The sequence below is a fragment of the Anguilla anguilla genome, chromosome 19, assembly GCF_013347855.1.
Source record: "Anguilla anguilla isolate fAngAng1 chromosome 19, fAngAng1.pri, whole genome shotgun sequence".
In the NCBI taxonomy this organism is placed as follows: domain Eukaryota; kingdom Metazoa; phylum Chordata; class Actinopteri; order Anguilliformes; family Anguillidae; genus Anguilla; species Anguilla anguilla.
In genome coordinates, this window is record NC_049219.1 from 13,205,512 (window position 1) to 13,221,128 (window position 15,617).

A 15,617-nucleotide genomic window follows, 5' to 3' on the forward strand; every position below is an offset into this window, starting at 1 on the left:
CATTTCCATGCTGAAGGATATGCGAGTCATTCAGCAGGCAGATGTGGCTGCCTGTCTGCAGCCAGAGGCGTGTCTGTGAAACGCAGGGCTCCTCAGACACACATAACCCAGCCTGAAACACAGGGCTCCTCAGACACACACAACCCAGCCTGAAACGCAGGGCTCCTCAGACACACGTAACCCAGCGTGAAACACAGGGCTCCTCAGACACACGTAACCCAGCCTGAAACGCAGGGCTCCTCAGACACACGTAACCCAGCGTGAAACACAGGGCTCCTCAGACACACGTAACCCAGCGTGAAACACAGGGCTCCTCAGACACACGTAACCCAGTGTGAAACACAGGGCTCCTCAGACACACATAACCCAGCCTGAAACGCAGGGCTCTTCAGACACACGTAACCCAGCCTGAAACGCAGGGCTCCTCAGACACACGTAACCCAGCGTGAAACACAGGGCTCCTCAGACACACGTAACCCAGCATAATTGCGCTGTGCTGGGTCGGCCGCGGCAGCGCTCTCCCGCTCTCCGTCTCCCGGGCCCCCCGGACTGAAGTGGCGGCCCCGAGGAGGTCGCCGCGGAGACCGCCACGCCGCGCCCGTTGTTTATCCCCCCTGTCCCAAAACAGCGCGTGCACCTCGGGCAGCGGCCACGCCCGTCACGGACATGGACTCTTTTTTTTAATCACTGAGGGGGTGACCTTACTGCTCCGTGGTGTCCATTTTTGGTTTGCCTCTGCCCCCCCCCTCCCAGTGGTGTCCAATCAGAAGAGAGATGGGGCCAATTTCCCGCACAAAAGAAAACTGAGTGGTTACATTATCAAGTACAGCTTGTCAGAGGAGAGTAAAAACCTATAATTGTCTCTTAGTATCGGGAGTATATGACAGGCTAAAGAAAAGGCTAATTCTATGCCTTCCACCCCCCACGTTCTGCTCAAGGTGTGCATGACATGTACTGAATCACATGCACATGTCAGTTTGCACGCTCCCTAATTATGAGCAGAGCTGGTGGATATGTTTGGACGGTCCACATAAGGAGGAGAGGGGCGGGGCGAGCATTCAAAGCTTCACCCATGGAAACCGTGATGGATTTGAACCTGCAGCTCCCTGCGGCATACTCTGGCCTCACGCTGTGCGTTGGCGCTTCGTACAACCCTAACTGGGGCACTAGTTTGCCTGGTTACTGGATCTGTGCTCGTGATTCTCATCGAACGAACCGTTCGTTACAATCTCCCCCTGAATTAATTATGAGCAGCACCGCAGGAAACATTTGAGATTAAAAAAAGAGAAAAAGCCTGGCAAGCACATTTGAGTCTCGCAGTGTGAAAATAGCAGCAGCCTGCTCGGCGGCCATGAGGAGCTCTGTGGAAGTGCTGATAGTGTCAGGCTCAGCATGGGCTGTTCCAGTGTGGTGCCATGGGGGGGGGTCTGTCGACCCCATTCGCTACAGCCACTCTGACCGTCCCTTCAGCCTCCTTCCCTCCACCAGCCCAAATCAGCTCCCAGCATGCACCTCTCCTTCCTGCCATGCCTGTCTAACTTTCTCCAGCTGTGCGCCGCCATAAGCAACCCCCCCCCACCACTCTTCCCACCGTTCCCTGGTTCCTCTCTTCCCCAGCCCCGGCGCCCCCTGGTGTTTGCTCTGCGTCATCTCCATGCGCGTTGGCGGCTCACCGGGCCCCAGAATACCCCCATTCATAACGGAAGGCTTCCTCTGTGCCGTTCCATTAGTACCCGCTGTGTGACGCGTCTGTTTTTCTGAGCTCTACCTGTTTGCTCGTTAATGCGCGCTGTATGGCTTTCCCCATTCAGACGCAGGCCGGGCGGTCTGTGGAGAGCCCGGCTGGCTTTTGTCCCGTTCTGCCCATCGATCGGTGCGCGCTGCCGGTTAATGCGGGAGGCAGAAGTTTAACGGCAAAGCCGGTTCGCCAAAAGAAGCGTACGTGCCGGAATCTGCCAGTCCATTCATGTTTTGAGCTGGGGATTCCGGTGGGAAAGGAGCTGGGCCGCTGGTTATTAAACAGCTCTTCCTGGTCATCGCTCTTTCGCCGCTCTTTGGATTCGGCGATGGATCGATCGCTCGTGTTCTACAGCGGGCTCGGGCTGGGCCCTGTCGGGGGGGCCTCAGAGCGCATCGTGAGGGAAGCGGAGTTAAATGTGAAACGAAATCAAGGATTCGTGACTCAGACTCGAGCAGAGACGAACCCCCTGGGATTGGTTACATTACTTAAACCGCGCGGCTCTGCAGAGGAACAGAGAGGGGGGGAGGGAGGGAGGGAGGGATGCCCTCAGGCGACGTCTGGCTGTTATGTATGGTATAGATGTAAATATGCGCCTGAGCAGGCCCAGAATGGCGGTAAATGAAGGCGGAGCCGTGCTGGGGTTAGGGACAGGGCGAGGAGGGGCTTTAACCCTGTGCTTCTGCAGAGAGCTGCCTGTGACCGTACCCTGTGCCCATTCCCTGTACCTGCCCCCTGTGCCCATTCCCTGTGCCTGCCCCCTGTGCCCATTCCCAGTGTCCGCTGTCTATGCACGCTCCTTATGGCCGTTCCTGGTGCCTACTTCCTGTGCCAGCTCCCTGTGCCCGCTGACTGTGCCCGCTCCTTATGGCCATTCCCTGTGCCCACTTCCTGTGCCAGCTCCCTATGCCTGCACTCTGTGCCCACAGCGTGGCGGAGGCCCGTAGACCCCCCGTAGAGGCGGGTTGGGGCTGGAGTGGCAGTCTGAACCCTGCTGATGAAGTGTCTGAGGACGGGCAGCTGCGGCGGCTCTGCTGTTACTGCAGAGCAGACAGACAGGCTGCTGAATAATGCAGAGCCGGCTGTAATTACACTGTGGGGTGTCAGTATGGCTCTCAGAGCGCAGCCTGCGCGGGCGAACCCACATGAACCCACACGGCCCGTTTGTTTTGTGTTTTGTGTCCCCCCCCCCCCCCCCCCCTCAGAGAGGTCCGGATTCTTGGTGAGGCCCGTGGCGGGATACCTGTCGCCCCGGGACTTTTTGGCGGGGCTGGCGTACCGCGTGTTCAACTGCACCCAGTACGTGCGGCACAGCACCGACCCGCTCTACACGCCCGAGCCGTGAGTACCCGCAGCTCGCCATGGAAACAGATCAGCTCACCATTCACCACTAACAGATCAGCTCACCATTCACCACTAACAGATCAGCTCACATTTACCACTAACAGATCAGCTCACCATTCACCACTAACAGATCAGCTCACATTCACCAGAATAACAGATCAGCTCACATTCACCAGAATAACAGATCAGCTCACCATTCACCACTAACAGATCAGCTCACCATTCACCACTAACAGATCAGCTCACCATTCACCACTAACAGATCAGCTCACCATTCACCACGAACAGATCAGCTCACCATTCACCACTAACAGATCAGCTCACGTTCACCAGAATAACAGATCAGCTCACCATTCACCACTAACAGATCAGCTCACCATTCACCACTAACAGATCAGCTCACCATTCACCACGAACAGATCAGCTCACCATTCACCACTAACAGATCAGCTCACCATTCACCACTAACAGATCAGCTCACGTTCACCAGAATAACAGATCAGCTCACCATTCACCACTAACAGATCAGCTCACGTTCACCAGAATAACAGATCAGTTCACCATTCACCACTAACAGATCAGCTCACCATTCACCACTAACAGATCAGCTCACGTTCACCAGAATAACAGATCATCTCACCATTCACCACTAACAGATCAGCTCAGCCATTCACCAGAATAACACATCAGCTCAACATTCACCACTAACAGATCAGCTCACCATTCACCACTAACAGATCAGCTCACCATTCACCAGAATAACACATCAGCTCAACATTCACAAAGGAAACCGATCAGCTCAGCCATTCACCACGGAAACAGTTCAGCTTACCATTCTCCATGGAAACATATCAGCTCACCATTCACCATGGAAACAGATCAGCTCACCATTCACCATATATATACCTTATATATTACTTGGTTTAAGTGTGCGTATGTGTGCGTGTTTGTGTCCGTCTGGTTACCTGTGTGCAGGTAAATATGTGTATGTGTGAGCAGTGCTGAGCGTTTGAGCCTGACATTGAGGTGTATTGTTTAAATGCTCTCCAAACACAAGTATTAATGCAGTGTCTGTGTACATTACCACTTCATACAGGGTGCTGGCACCAGAATCCTAAACACGTAAAAGAAACATCTCCATGAATTTGAAATCGATGCCATTAAAGCAAATAAACTCCTATAAAATAATGTACTGAGCTAAATAAGAGTTATTACCCCTCCAAAGTTCTAATAATGAAATGCTGATTAAAATTAAATGTACATAACATTAAATCTTGTCCAGTCCTTGCAATTCATTAACCATTAACCCCTTTTAATGTGGGTTCCTTCTATTTAAATATTAATTTATTGAATAGTTTCCCTTGGGACTTTGACATAAGCAATGCCTGCAGAAAACAATACCCGTAGCTGAGTTCACACATTTGTCATTTTTGAGAATGACACAAAACTTGTTGTGAATATGTATAGAAAAACACATATAATTTAATGGCAGTTGACTTTTATTTTACCCTGGGTATATTACATGAATGTCTGTGGTTTAAGATACACACCATTTCTAGCTTTAATCTGTTGTCTACATTAGATTTTTATTAGTGCTTCTTGAATGATTTTTGCAAACCGCCTTTCATCATAATGTAGCGCTGGTTCGCAGTAGTACTTTGTTTAATCCAGCTTGCCTTCGTGAATTTCTCCTCCTCTTATGGTTTTTTGTGGTTTCTCCTTTCCTCTACACCCCCGCCCCCCCCCCCCCCCCCCCCCCGCACCCAGAGAACCCGGTTTCCTGACTGGCGGCTCCTCTTGCTGATGTTTTGTTTATTTAACACGTCAGAGCGGAGTGTCTCCCGCGTGTGTTCCCTGCTGTCTAGGTCCCGTAGACAGCTTTGTTTGAAGAAGCGCATCCGTGACACTTTTCTTAAAACGGAAACATCCGCCTAGAAAAAGATATTTAGGTGGTTAATAGCATAACACTTGTTAAATGGAATTTGGCTGTTTCAGCCACAGACTGCGGTTTAAAAAAAAAAATGTTTCTATTTGTAGTTTCTTTTATTATTTGCATGCCCTTTTGATTTCATAGCAGATAATATTATGCAGGGAAAATGTTAATGCATTGTGTTTATAGCAGCTGTCACCATCTCAACGTGCTTTGACAGTGAAGGAGGATGAACTGCACCGTCAGTGTGTAGAGTCCACCTGGGTGATGCACGCACGCCGGCCATTTTGGGGCGGGCTGACGCTGATGTTGTGCGTCTGTTCTGCTCGCAGGGACACGTGCCACGAGCTGCTGGGCCACGTGCCCCTCCTGGCGGACCCCAAGTTCGCCCAGTTCTCCCAGGAGATCGGCCTGGCCTCGCTGGGCGCCTCGGACGAGGACGTGCAGAAGCTGGCCACGGTGAGAGCCGCTGTGTTCCCCGCCCTGTGCACAGCTTAACACAGCTTTACACAGCTTTACACAGGTTTACACAGTTTAACACAGCTTTACACAGCTTTACACAGGTTTACACAGCTTTACACAGCTTAACACAGCTTTACACAGCTTTACACAGGTTTACACAGGTTTATAACTGTGCTGCTCTCAGTGCTCCGCAGTAGCGTCCTCTCTGCGTTCTGAGCCACCGTTGCTTAATAACACTGACTCCACACAGCGGGGACAGTCCGCGTATCAAACCCTATTTGGGAAAAGTTGTTTTTATCGAATGGCTGTCATATCCCATTCCATATCCGTCGTCCGGATTTAGTCACGCAGCTAAGGCAATCTAATCTAAAGAAATAAAATGTGTCATCGGTCCCACAGCCCTCATTTTACCCACAGTCTTTTTGTTTCTGAATCCCTAATGTCTTGAGCTGCACAGATAAAGATCTTGAAAGCCACTGGAACCAAGAATTTTTATGACAGTTGAAAATGTAGCCAGGGATTGTATCAAAAGGGCATTGTTTTTTTATTTCTTTTCTTAAAACACAGCGGCAGTGAGAGGGAACAGCTAGATCCCCTTTGGCTTCTGTCAAATCGGGGAAACGGCCTGTTTGATAAGAGGGGTAATACCAGCACAGGCTCTGCCACAGACAGGCTGCAGCTGAAACAATCATCCTCCATCAGCACCAGGGCATGTTCAGTCTAACCTCAGCGTGCTTTGAGTCCCCAATCTCCGCTAGTTTTGCCTTGCTTTGTGCTTGTAGATTTTAAAAAAAAACTCCATATCTGAGTTTTTTTAAAGAACTTATCTGTGATTTTAAGAATTTTGACATGCCTTGTAGAATGAAATGATGCTTGGGAGAAGTTCAGCCTCAGTCCTGCTTTTACTTAGAGCAAAGGCGACGCTGATATCGATTTAAACACAGTCCCGAGATTCGAACACTTTCCTGGATTCGAGTTGAGAAACTAAATTTCCATTAGCAAAAAATAAAATGATCTAAAATTTTACTTTTAGGGATCTTACATTGGTATGCTGATCCCGGCATAGACAACAATGCTGAGCTATCTGTAGTCATTCATTTCCATACAAAATACCTCAAAATGACACTCACAGTGATGCATAAACAGTCCTGATTTGTAGCGCAAACAGTAACTGTCACAATACATCATAATAAGAAATAGAACGCAGAGTACGTGTCCCAGAACTTCAGCTTGGTTTCAAGGAACTGTTCATGGAACATTTCTGAATATGAATTCTATATAAAAGAGTTCAAAGTAACACTACCGTTAATATGGACATGCTCAGTATATCGTAGCATTAATATGAATATGAATATACTGTGGATATTGTAGCATTACTGTTAATATGAACTCACTGTGGATATCATAGTATTACTGTTAATATGAACTCACTCACGGGACAGTGGCATTGCCGTCAGTAGTAACAGTGTCACAGTGCGCTGATGTTGCTATCAGTCAGACTCAGCGGGAGAGGCACCTGCTGCAGAGTGGTGGGGTTGAGAGTGTCGGTTTGGGGGAGGTAACAGGCTTATCTTCATTTGGAGCTGCGTGAGTCTCCCTCTGATCTGTGCAGAGGCCCTGGCTATGCGCCAAAGCTCCCCCGTTTCCCCGGAGATGTAGCTCAGCGCCCCCCCCCCGCCCCCCGCCCCCCATCTCAACGGCAGGTCGGGGATAGATCGCAGCGGGCAATACGGCTGTCCGTCTCACAAGGACCGCTCCGATTGGCTGCTCTGCGTGTTTCTCCGCCCCCCGGTGAGCCAGCATGCCTTACAGGCCGGGCTCTTCTCTGTCGATTGGGCGGGCGGGGGGGGCATGGGTTCGGGGAGAACCCGCCACAGCGGCGGCGCGGATTAATTCACTTCCTGTGGGAGAAGCTGCGCCGGGCCGATAAGATTGTTGGCGCAGCGCGGTGAAGCGGAGCGCTCTTGCAGGACGCTTCGCTCGCCGCCCTGCGACTGGCGCTTTCACTTTCCCATGGAAACGCTGACCCGGCTGACCTCCCGCACGGGCTGGGAGCGGACCGCGCGATTATGGGCTTAATAAGTATGAAAATATGCGTTCCACACCCCCTTCCCCCCCACGGCTAGCCACGCTTCAGAAGCATTAATATCTGAATACGATAGACTTCATTGCCGCCAAAATGAGGCTCTTTGTGTTCAGACGGAAAGGCTATAATATGGTCCAATCTAATCTGGATGGAAAGCCCAACAGGAAATAAACTCGCTTTTTTTTTTTCAGCTTGAGCTGAGTGGCATCACAGCCGCTCTAGACCAACCAGATTGTCAACTCCGTTCTTAACATTGATCTTCCTGTCAGAGTTGCACCGCTGAACCTGAAAGTTATAATTGATGCGTCTCATGAATATTCATGAAGGGGGTTATGGCCAGTGACAGTGCTCTGGTAAAGATTGCTCTGGCCTTGGGGATGCCTCCTTGTGAATATTCATGAGCTGCTGTGGTCTGGGAGTGGTGATTTCGGGTCACCAAAAGAAAATCAGTTGTGATATGTTACAATGATACAATTCCTCAGAGCGCAATCCGGGATTTAACAGGACGAGACAGAGCAGTGGCGGTCAGATGGTCTTCGAGAGTTCAGATAAGTGTGGAACACCACGAGGTGAAAGGCAGGGAATTTCATCCCAAAATGGCAGCCCTCCACCGGTGCAGTGCTGGGATCGTGTGATGCGTGGCTGTTCTGTATCACGGCTGTTGAGATGGCGGATGTAGCAGCTGTGCTTGAACCGCCATCTCTGCTGTGAACCATGTGACTCTCTGTCCTCGCTCTGGCCACTCTAGGAAGGGGAATGTTTTAACCCGTCGCACTCAAATTCTGTCGTCTTTTCCAGGGAAATGGATTGACGGGAAAGGCCCGCTGGCTTTGCGTGTGAACTTTGACCCTCTTCATATGGGGCGGATTCTGAAGGCACTCGAGCATCGCTCAGATTCTGTGGGTATCAGGGCCTTCTGCAGCAGACCGGGCCTTAATAGCGGGACAGGCTTTACCGTTAATCAGACTCGGAGGGACATTATCGACCCCTGCGGAATTGTGGGAAGTGACTGAATCCCATCCGTCTTTAAATTCACGTAGGGTGTGGCAGACAATTTAATGCATGTTGACTGTTTACTGCCAATATTTCAGCCCCCCGCCCCCCAAAAACCCCACATTCATTATACAGAATGCTTTACTCACATGCTAAGCTCTCAGGTTTGCTGCTGATATCTGGCACGGTGTGTGGAGGACTCCAAAGTCCGTCTCAGACTCAGACTGTCTATCGGTCACTGTGCATGTCCTCTTGACCCTGAGAAGCCTTTGTTAACAAGCGCTGCTCAATTGATCTGGATGCTTAATCTCCTCAAGGCAGTTGGGCATGAGAACACTATTTCTGCAGTGTGCGTCTGTAGCCGTTGTAATGGCTTGTAGAATATCCATTAGCGTATTGTGAAATATTCATTAAACGCACATGAAAAATACTAATTGTTCTCGTGCAAATGCGTGTGCACTTGTATGTGTAATGCTCTCTGGAAGTACCGTACCTTTACATTACCTGCCATTACCCAATGCACATAATGTGTCTGTCGAGGAGACACAGTAAGACTTATATTTATCCATTATTCTTTGAGAAATAATGATGTTTTTATCACCTGAGCGAATCGTCTGAACTCCACGACTCCTGGATTTCGTCTGGGGTTTTGCGCTCGGAGGTAAAAATGTTTTGAACGATTGTCACTCCCCCACCCTCCACCCCCCCCAAAACACATTATTCTCCTCCTCCCGGTCAGAGCGGGTTCAGAGACAATACGGTCTCTTTTTCCCAGTGGCCTTTAGAGGAGACTGACACGGCCGGAGAGAGAGAGAGAGAGAGAGAGAGAGAGAGACGGGCGCGTCTCTGCGATACGCGGCGAAGCGAGTGCGGTTTCGTTTGAGCCCCTCTCGCAATCAGGGTAAATGTCGAGCTGGTCTTCCGCGCGCGGCGTTCGGCAGATTGCCTTGTTCTCGCGAGCGAAGTGCTTTAAAGCGGCCCGTTTGACTGAGAGCTGACCCCCGATCCCTTTGGAGAGGGAGAGAGAGCGGAGAGCGGGGAGAGGATCGGCGTTTGCTCCGCGAACGCGCGGTTTAATTCCTCATGAATAATGCCATTTAACTTTAAAAAGCCTTTACGGGGAAACGCGCGATGATGAGTGCCGTCACTTCAGATGAAGGAGACTGGCATATGACTCACGGCTGAGCCCGAATGGCGGATGTGTGGAGTGTGTTGGTTTAGTTTAGATTAACAACCCGAATTACTGCCGCACTGCAAACACTTATTTTCCTGAGAGGCTGAAGATGATAATTATGCACTGCAACTTTAAACCTGTACTCTGTAAAGTATTCATTAATGCAGATTTAATTAATGTAAAATTAATTAAAACACAAAAGTACCACATTACGAAACCTGATGGCTGAATAAATTATGTGATTAGTTATTCAATAAATGAACAAGCAGTGTAACAAATATAACAAAATCAGAGCGTGTACATGTTTGTTTAAGGAATAATGTGACTTGTGACTTAGGTGGAGGACTGTATATGGAATTCATAATCAGAAATGTTCCTTTAACAGTTTCTTGAAACCACGTTTAAGTTCTGGAACACGTATTGTGTGTTATATTTGTTTGTGATGTATTGTACAATTAGTGACACTTAATGTTTGTGGTAAGAAGCAGGACTGTTTATGAGTCATTGTGGATGTCATTTTGAGGTATTTTGTATGGAAATGAATGACTGCAGGTATCTCAGCATTGTTGACTATGGTGGGATCAGCATACCAAATTTAATCTTCCTTAAAGTTTTTTTTTTTGAAAATGTTGTTTCAAAACTTGCATTCAGGAAAGTGCTGAGAGGAGGAGAATGAGTCCTGAACATTAGGGGAAGTCTGCTTTATGAAAAATAGAGGAACTGGCCATGTCTGATACTTAAGCTGTGGTTGCTTGGTTGCTAAGGAAGCTGCAGTGAGCCTCAGAAGCGTCTGGTCGTCGAGGCCTCTTGATTGACAGGCGGTGAAGGCTAACTGCCCAAGGTGAATGGCGGAAGGTGGGCGAGGTGGCCTAGCCGCGCGGCCGCTCTAACTCCCTGCCACTGTCTGATTTATGGCCTTCCGCTGCTCGGCTTTGCTCTCTCACCACAAAATAAAGTGAAAGAAAAGAAATTAAACAGCGATTGATCTGAAAAGCGTTTGGGCCGGAGCCCAAGTACGCACCGCAGGTTATTATGCGGAGTGACCTTGAGAGCGGGCGTGCGGAGTTCCCTGTTTGATGTGCGCGCGGTCCCAATTTGTCACCCGCGAAGGTGCTCGCGCGCAGTTGAGCGAAGATGGATGGACTCGGTCGCGGGGATATTAAAAGGCTCGTTAGCTTACACAATCGCCCCGCATTAATGCTGATGCTCCAGGTGAGAATGATTCAGGGCCTGTCGCGGGCTCAGAAAGCTGCACTCCCCAGCCCGCGCGGCTCGGGTCTGCGATGCGCAGGCGAGAACGAGAGAGCCTTTCTTCTCCGTTTCTCCGCCTGCCGCGCTTAAGGCTTCTGCTCCTCTGTGTCCGTAGATTGGGGTTTTTAAGAAGGCCAAACTTCGTGACCACTCGCTACAAAGAATATGCATTTATTTGAAGAGGAGGTGGCGAATGCTAATGAAGTTTTACAGCGTAGTTGTCAAAAAATGCCACCTAAAAAAAGCCCTTTATATCTTCCTGCCATAGCACAGACATATTATTTAAGAACTTCAAATTTGACCATTTCAAATTTGCGAAGCGTATTAATGAAAATGTAAATAGCGGCGCTTTCAGAATAACGAGTTTTGCAGCAGGACTCACAGCTCCTATGGCCGTGGTGTGAATGAGGTCTTTCTGTGTGGATGTGGCCTGATGGACTGTCTTCATTACACAAGTTCTGCTCCAGGACCGGCTGTGAATATGAACACTGCAAACCCCGCACAGGTCAGCCAGGCTGCGCTTTAATCCTCTTTTCCACATTTAGATTCCGCTAAGAAATTACCGGTGTATTTTTACGGATGTATAATGCATGCAAGCTTCCGAAAGTTTTACTGCATTTTTTGCCTGCAGTCACGCATTTTTTATTAAGTTCAGTATTTGACTGTTTCTTTCTCCAGGGTTCTTCTACGTGAATCTTGGTTCAGTGATTCTTCTCCTTTGTACTTGTGATTGTGCGCTTCTGATATGCAGTGAGCTCATTGATTTTCCCTTACGCTTGTGCTCTGGGCTAATTTGAGTTAGATTTTAAGGGCTGATCAAAGCTGGCTACAACATTAAACCCCAGAACATTGACTGTTCGATCACCTGGGTTTTGAACTGCAGTGCGGGGGGTCAGTGTGTGTACGAGCGTGTGTGTGTGTGATGTAGTGGCGGTGTTTGTACGAGTGTGTGTGCATGTGATCTACAGCGGCAGTGTTTGTATGACCGTGTGTGTGTGCGATGTATAGTGCCAGTGTTTGTATGAGTGTGTGTGTTTGTGATGTATAGTGTCAGTGTTTGTATGACTGTGTGTGTGTGTGTGTGATGTATAGTACGATGTATAGTGCCAGTGTTTGTATGAGTGTGTGTGTGTGTGATGTATAGTGCGATGTATAGTGCCAGTGTTTGTATGAGTGTGTGTGTTTGTGATGTATAGTGTCAGTGTGTGTATGACCGTGTGTGTGTGCGATGTATAGTGCCAGTGTTTGTATGAGTGTGTGTGTTTGTGATGTATAGTGTCAGCGTGTGTATGAGCGTGTGTGTGTGTGATGTATAGTGCGATGTATTGTGCCAGTGTTTGTATAAGTCTGTGTGTTTGTGATGTATAGTGTCAGTGTTTGTATGACTGTGTGTGTGTGTGATGTATAGTGCGATGTATTGTGCCAGTGTTTGTATGAGTGTGTGTGTTTGTGATGTATAGTGTCAGCGTGTGTATGAGCGTGTGTGTGTGTGTGTGATGCAGTGCCAGTGTTTGAGATCGCACCACAGATTGGGGAGTTCCGCCATGTCGCCTCAGATCAGGCGCTGGGGCCAAATCGGCAGCTCTGCGTACGAGCTCCAGACTTAGCGTCGCATTAAGTGTGACATCGGAACCGTTTGGCTGATTTAGTGGATATCAAAAGCCTCGAGCAGCGGATTCACAGTTTGTACCAGGCCTGTTCTGGAGTGGCACCGCCAATCCACGTCTTTAATCATTCAAACCGCCAATCTGCACCGCCAATTTGTGCCTGTGTTTATTGTGTCAGTGCTGATTTGTGTGGGTGAGATCGATAGTTACCTGTATCAAATGAGACGTGTTTGACACAGACTTGTTGAAGTGTTACTTGGTCACATGACAGGTGGGAGGGGTCGGACGGGGGAATCGGGAGGGAGGGCGAATCGATCGGGCCCAAAAAAGCGGGGGGCAGTGATTGGCGCGCCTTTCCGCTGTCCCGGCGCTCTCGCGGCCGTATTTGGGCTGGTTTGGCGCATCGGGGGGGGGGGGGGGGGAAGGGGGGATCCCGCCAGACATTCATCACCCTAATTACAGCCGCACAGATACCTCTGAGCGTTACAGCTGGGGTTCGCTGCACCTAATTACCCTCAGAGAGAGAGAAAGCAGCCCGAGCACAAGGCCAAACAGACAAACGCTGTTTGCTCAGGGGCCGCAGAGAGAGAGAGGAGGAGGAGGAGGCGGGAGGAGGCCATCCGTTTCTCTGATGGAGGCGACCGTTTAAAAAAGGGCACTTTGCGCATTGGTGACTTTAATGTTCCTGGGGAGGAGAGGGGAAAAAAATCACAGTGGTTCTGTGGCTCAACCTGTGATTTGCTGCTATGAGACAAAGGCTGTGTGTTTTCTGATGCTGTGCGTGTGTGCGTGTGTGTGTGTGTGTGCGTGCGTGCGTGCGTGCGTGCGTGTGTGTGCGCGTGTGTGTGTCTGTATGTGTGTGTGTGTGCGTGTGTGTGCGCGTGCGCGTGTGTGTGTCTGTATGTGTGTGTGTGTGCGTGCATGCATGTGTTTTGTTTCAGTGCTACTTCTTCACCATCGAGTTCGGCCTGTGCAAGCAGGAGGGGCAGCTGAGGGCCTACGGGGCCGGCCTGCTGTCCTCCATCGGGGAGCTGAAGGTAGGCCGCCCTCACACGCCTCACCCATGTCACATGACACGCGCTGAGCGTGCCCAGTGGAGCCGTGACCTTGTGCTTCCTCAATGCGTCCGCAGCACGCGCTGTCCGAGAAAGCCGCCGTGAAGCCGTTTGAACCCAAAACCACCTGTTACCAGGAGTGCCTCATCACCACCTTCCAGGACGTGTACTTCGTCTCCGAGAGCTTCGAGGAGGCCAAGGAGAAGATGAGGTAATTCACCGTGGCCTTGGGGTTAAAACGGGCCAGAAAATGAGCACTTCACACGCAATGCCTGTTCAATATTGCAGGAGCTCTCGCTTTAGTACAGACACGAAGTGGACAGATGCGCTTGTAAAAATGGAGGAATAAAAGAGAGCAGGTCCCTGGGGGGGGGTCCGGCGACGCTTTTAGGCATTAATATTTAAACGCGGAGCGGCTGGGGGGGGGGCCTGCTCTCGGGCGCTCCGCTCTGGCGAGCGCTCGCAGTGTGCGCCGCTCGGCCCTGCCCGCCGGGCGCTCGCCCGCAGAGAGGCCAGAGCGCGGGAGAGCTCATTAGCGCCGCAGCGCTTCATCAGGGGCTCGGACGAGCTCATTTACATCCCTCTCCTCCCCTCGTCACCCCGCGTCCGCTTAGCGCTTAGCGCTTAGCGCCCCGCCGCAATTAATTGGCGACGAGGACGCCTGTTTTTCAGGGGCGGTAAATTTTAACTGCCTGCTCTCGAAACTCCGGCCTTGTTCTTTACTTAAAGAAGTATTAGCCTGGTCTCGGTCGCCGTTTCTCCCACCTTCACTTAAGGAGGCTGATTTAATCGTGATCACATTTATACAGGTTCAGGGGCTAAACAACCACTTGAGCCCCGGACCATGTATAACTGAAGCCCTCACCCCTCCAGTGCTTATGAATAAGCAACATTTTTCCTGAACTTTAAATTCAAATGAAATGTATGTGTTTCTAAGGTAACCAAAAAGTCGTCCAGGTAACTGCTGAAGGAATTCCAGGCCAGTGACTGTGTGAAATGAGTCTCCCTTTTCCCTCCTCCCCCACAGGGACTTTGCCAAAACCATCCAGCGGCCTTTCTCTGTGTTCTACAACCCGTACACCCAGAGCGTGGACCTGCTGAAGGACACGCGGAGCATCGAGAACGTGGTGCAGGACCTGCGCAGCGACCTCACCACCGTCTGCGACGCGCTGGCCAAGATGAACAAGTACCTGGGCATTTAGCTGCCCTCCCACCCCCCCCCCCACCCCCCGCGCCCCCAGCGCCCCCGTCCCACACACGCACGCATTAGCACGCCAGGTAGCGCCACCGTGTGATCCGTCCGAACCTCATTCGTCAGGCCCCAAACGGCCACTTGAAATTCAGCAGCCAATCAGGTTGATGTATCTGTTTGAATAGTAGAGACCCAGGTGTGTGTTTTTTAGATCTGGCGAGCGGTCCTAAATGACGCAGCGGTTTTTTAGTGTGATAAATGTGTCCCACAAAGTGTCTCTCCAGGGGTTTGCATTGATCGAGCCTCCCACTGCCTTAATAACAATGACAAACAGAGCCCACTGATGGGGTCTTAAGAACAGGCGAAAATGCTCATGTTATACCTCTTCAGTAGACGTTCACACTAATCTAACTAAACACTCCAGCGCCAAACGTTCGTGGGAGCGCTTTTGAGGTATAAAAATAACGCGTTTAATTTGCGTATTTGAACACATTTTGAACCACGCAAATAAAGCCAGAAGGAGGTGTGTGAGTGGGTGACACAGCGGAAAGAAGTGTGGAAGTGCTCTTTAGAAAAAGAGTTCACTCCAATTAGTTCGGCTTGAAAAAATATCACCGGGGCACACGCTTCTTATTTCAAAAAAAAGTTAAAATTGCCTTCATTATTATTGCATATTCGCTGAGGAGAGAAACCAACGTGACTGGGTCTTAAATTACATTTTAGAAAAGAGTTGTTCAACAATGGGCATGAAAGTTTCCACCAGAAGTTCAGATATTAGTTTCAGA

The 15,617-nt window shown here is 50.0% G+C and overlaps 1 protein-coding gene across 1 annotated transcript in view; it reads left to right on the forward strand.

Moving 5' to 3' along the window:
* Positions 1-14,858, forward strand: part of tph2 (tryptophan hydroxylase 2 (tryptophan 5-monooxygenase)) — a 29,557-nt gene extending 14,699 nt beyond the window's left edge. Inside the window, exons 8-12 of the mRNA XM_035402146.1 lie at positions 2,944-3,079; positions 5,345-5,471; positions 13,527-13,622; positions 13,718-13,851; positions 14,668-14,858. Coding sequence (XP_035258037.1) covers positions 2,944-3,079; positions 5,345-5,471; positions 13,527-13,622; positions 13,718-13,851; positions 14,668-14,842 — 668 coding nt within the window. The 3' untranslated portion in view covers positions 14,843-14,858. The remainder of the gene's footprint in view (positions 1-2,943; positions 3,080-5,344; positions 5,472-13,526; positions 13,623-13,717; positions 13,852-14,667) is intronic.
* The last annotated feature ends 759 nt before the right edge of the window (positions 14,859-15,617 follow it).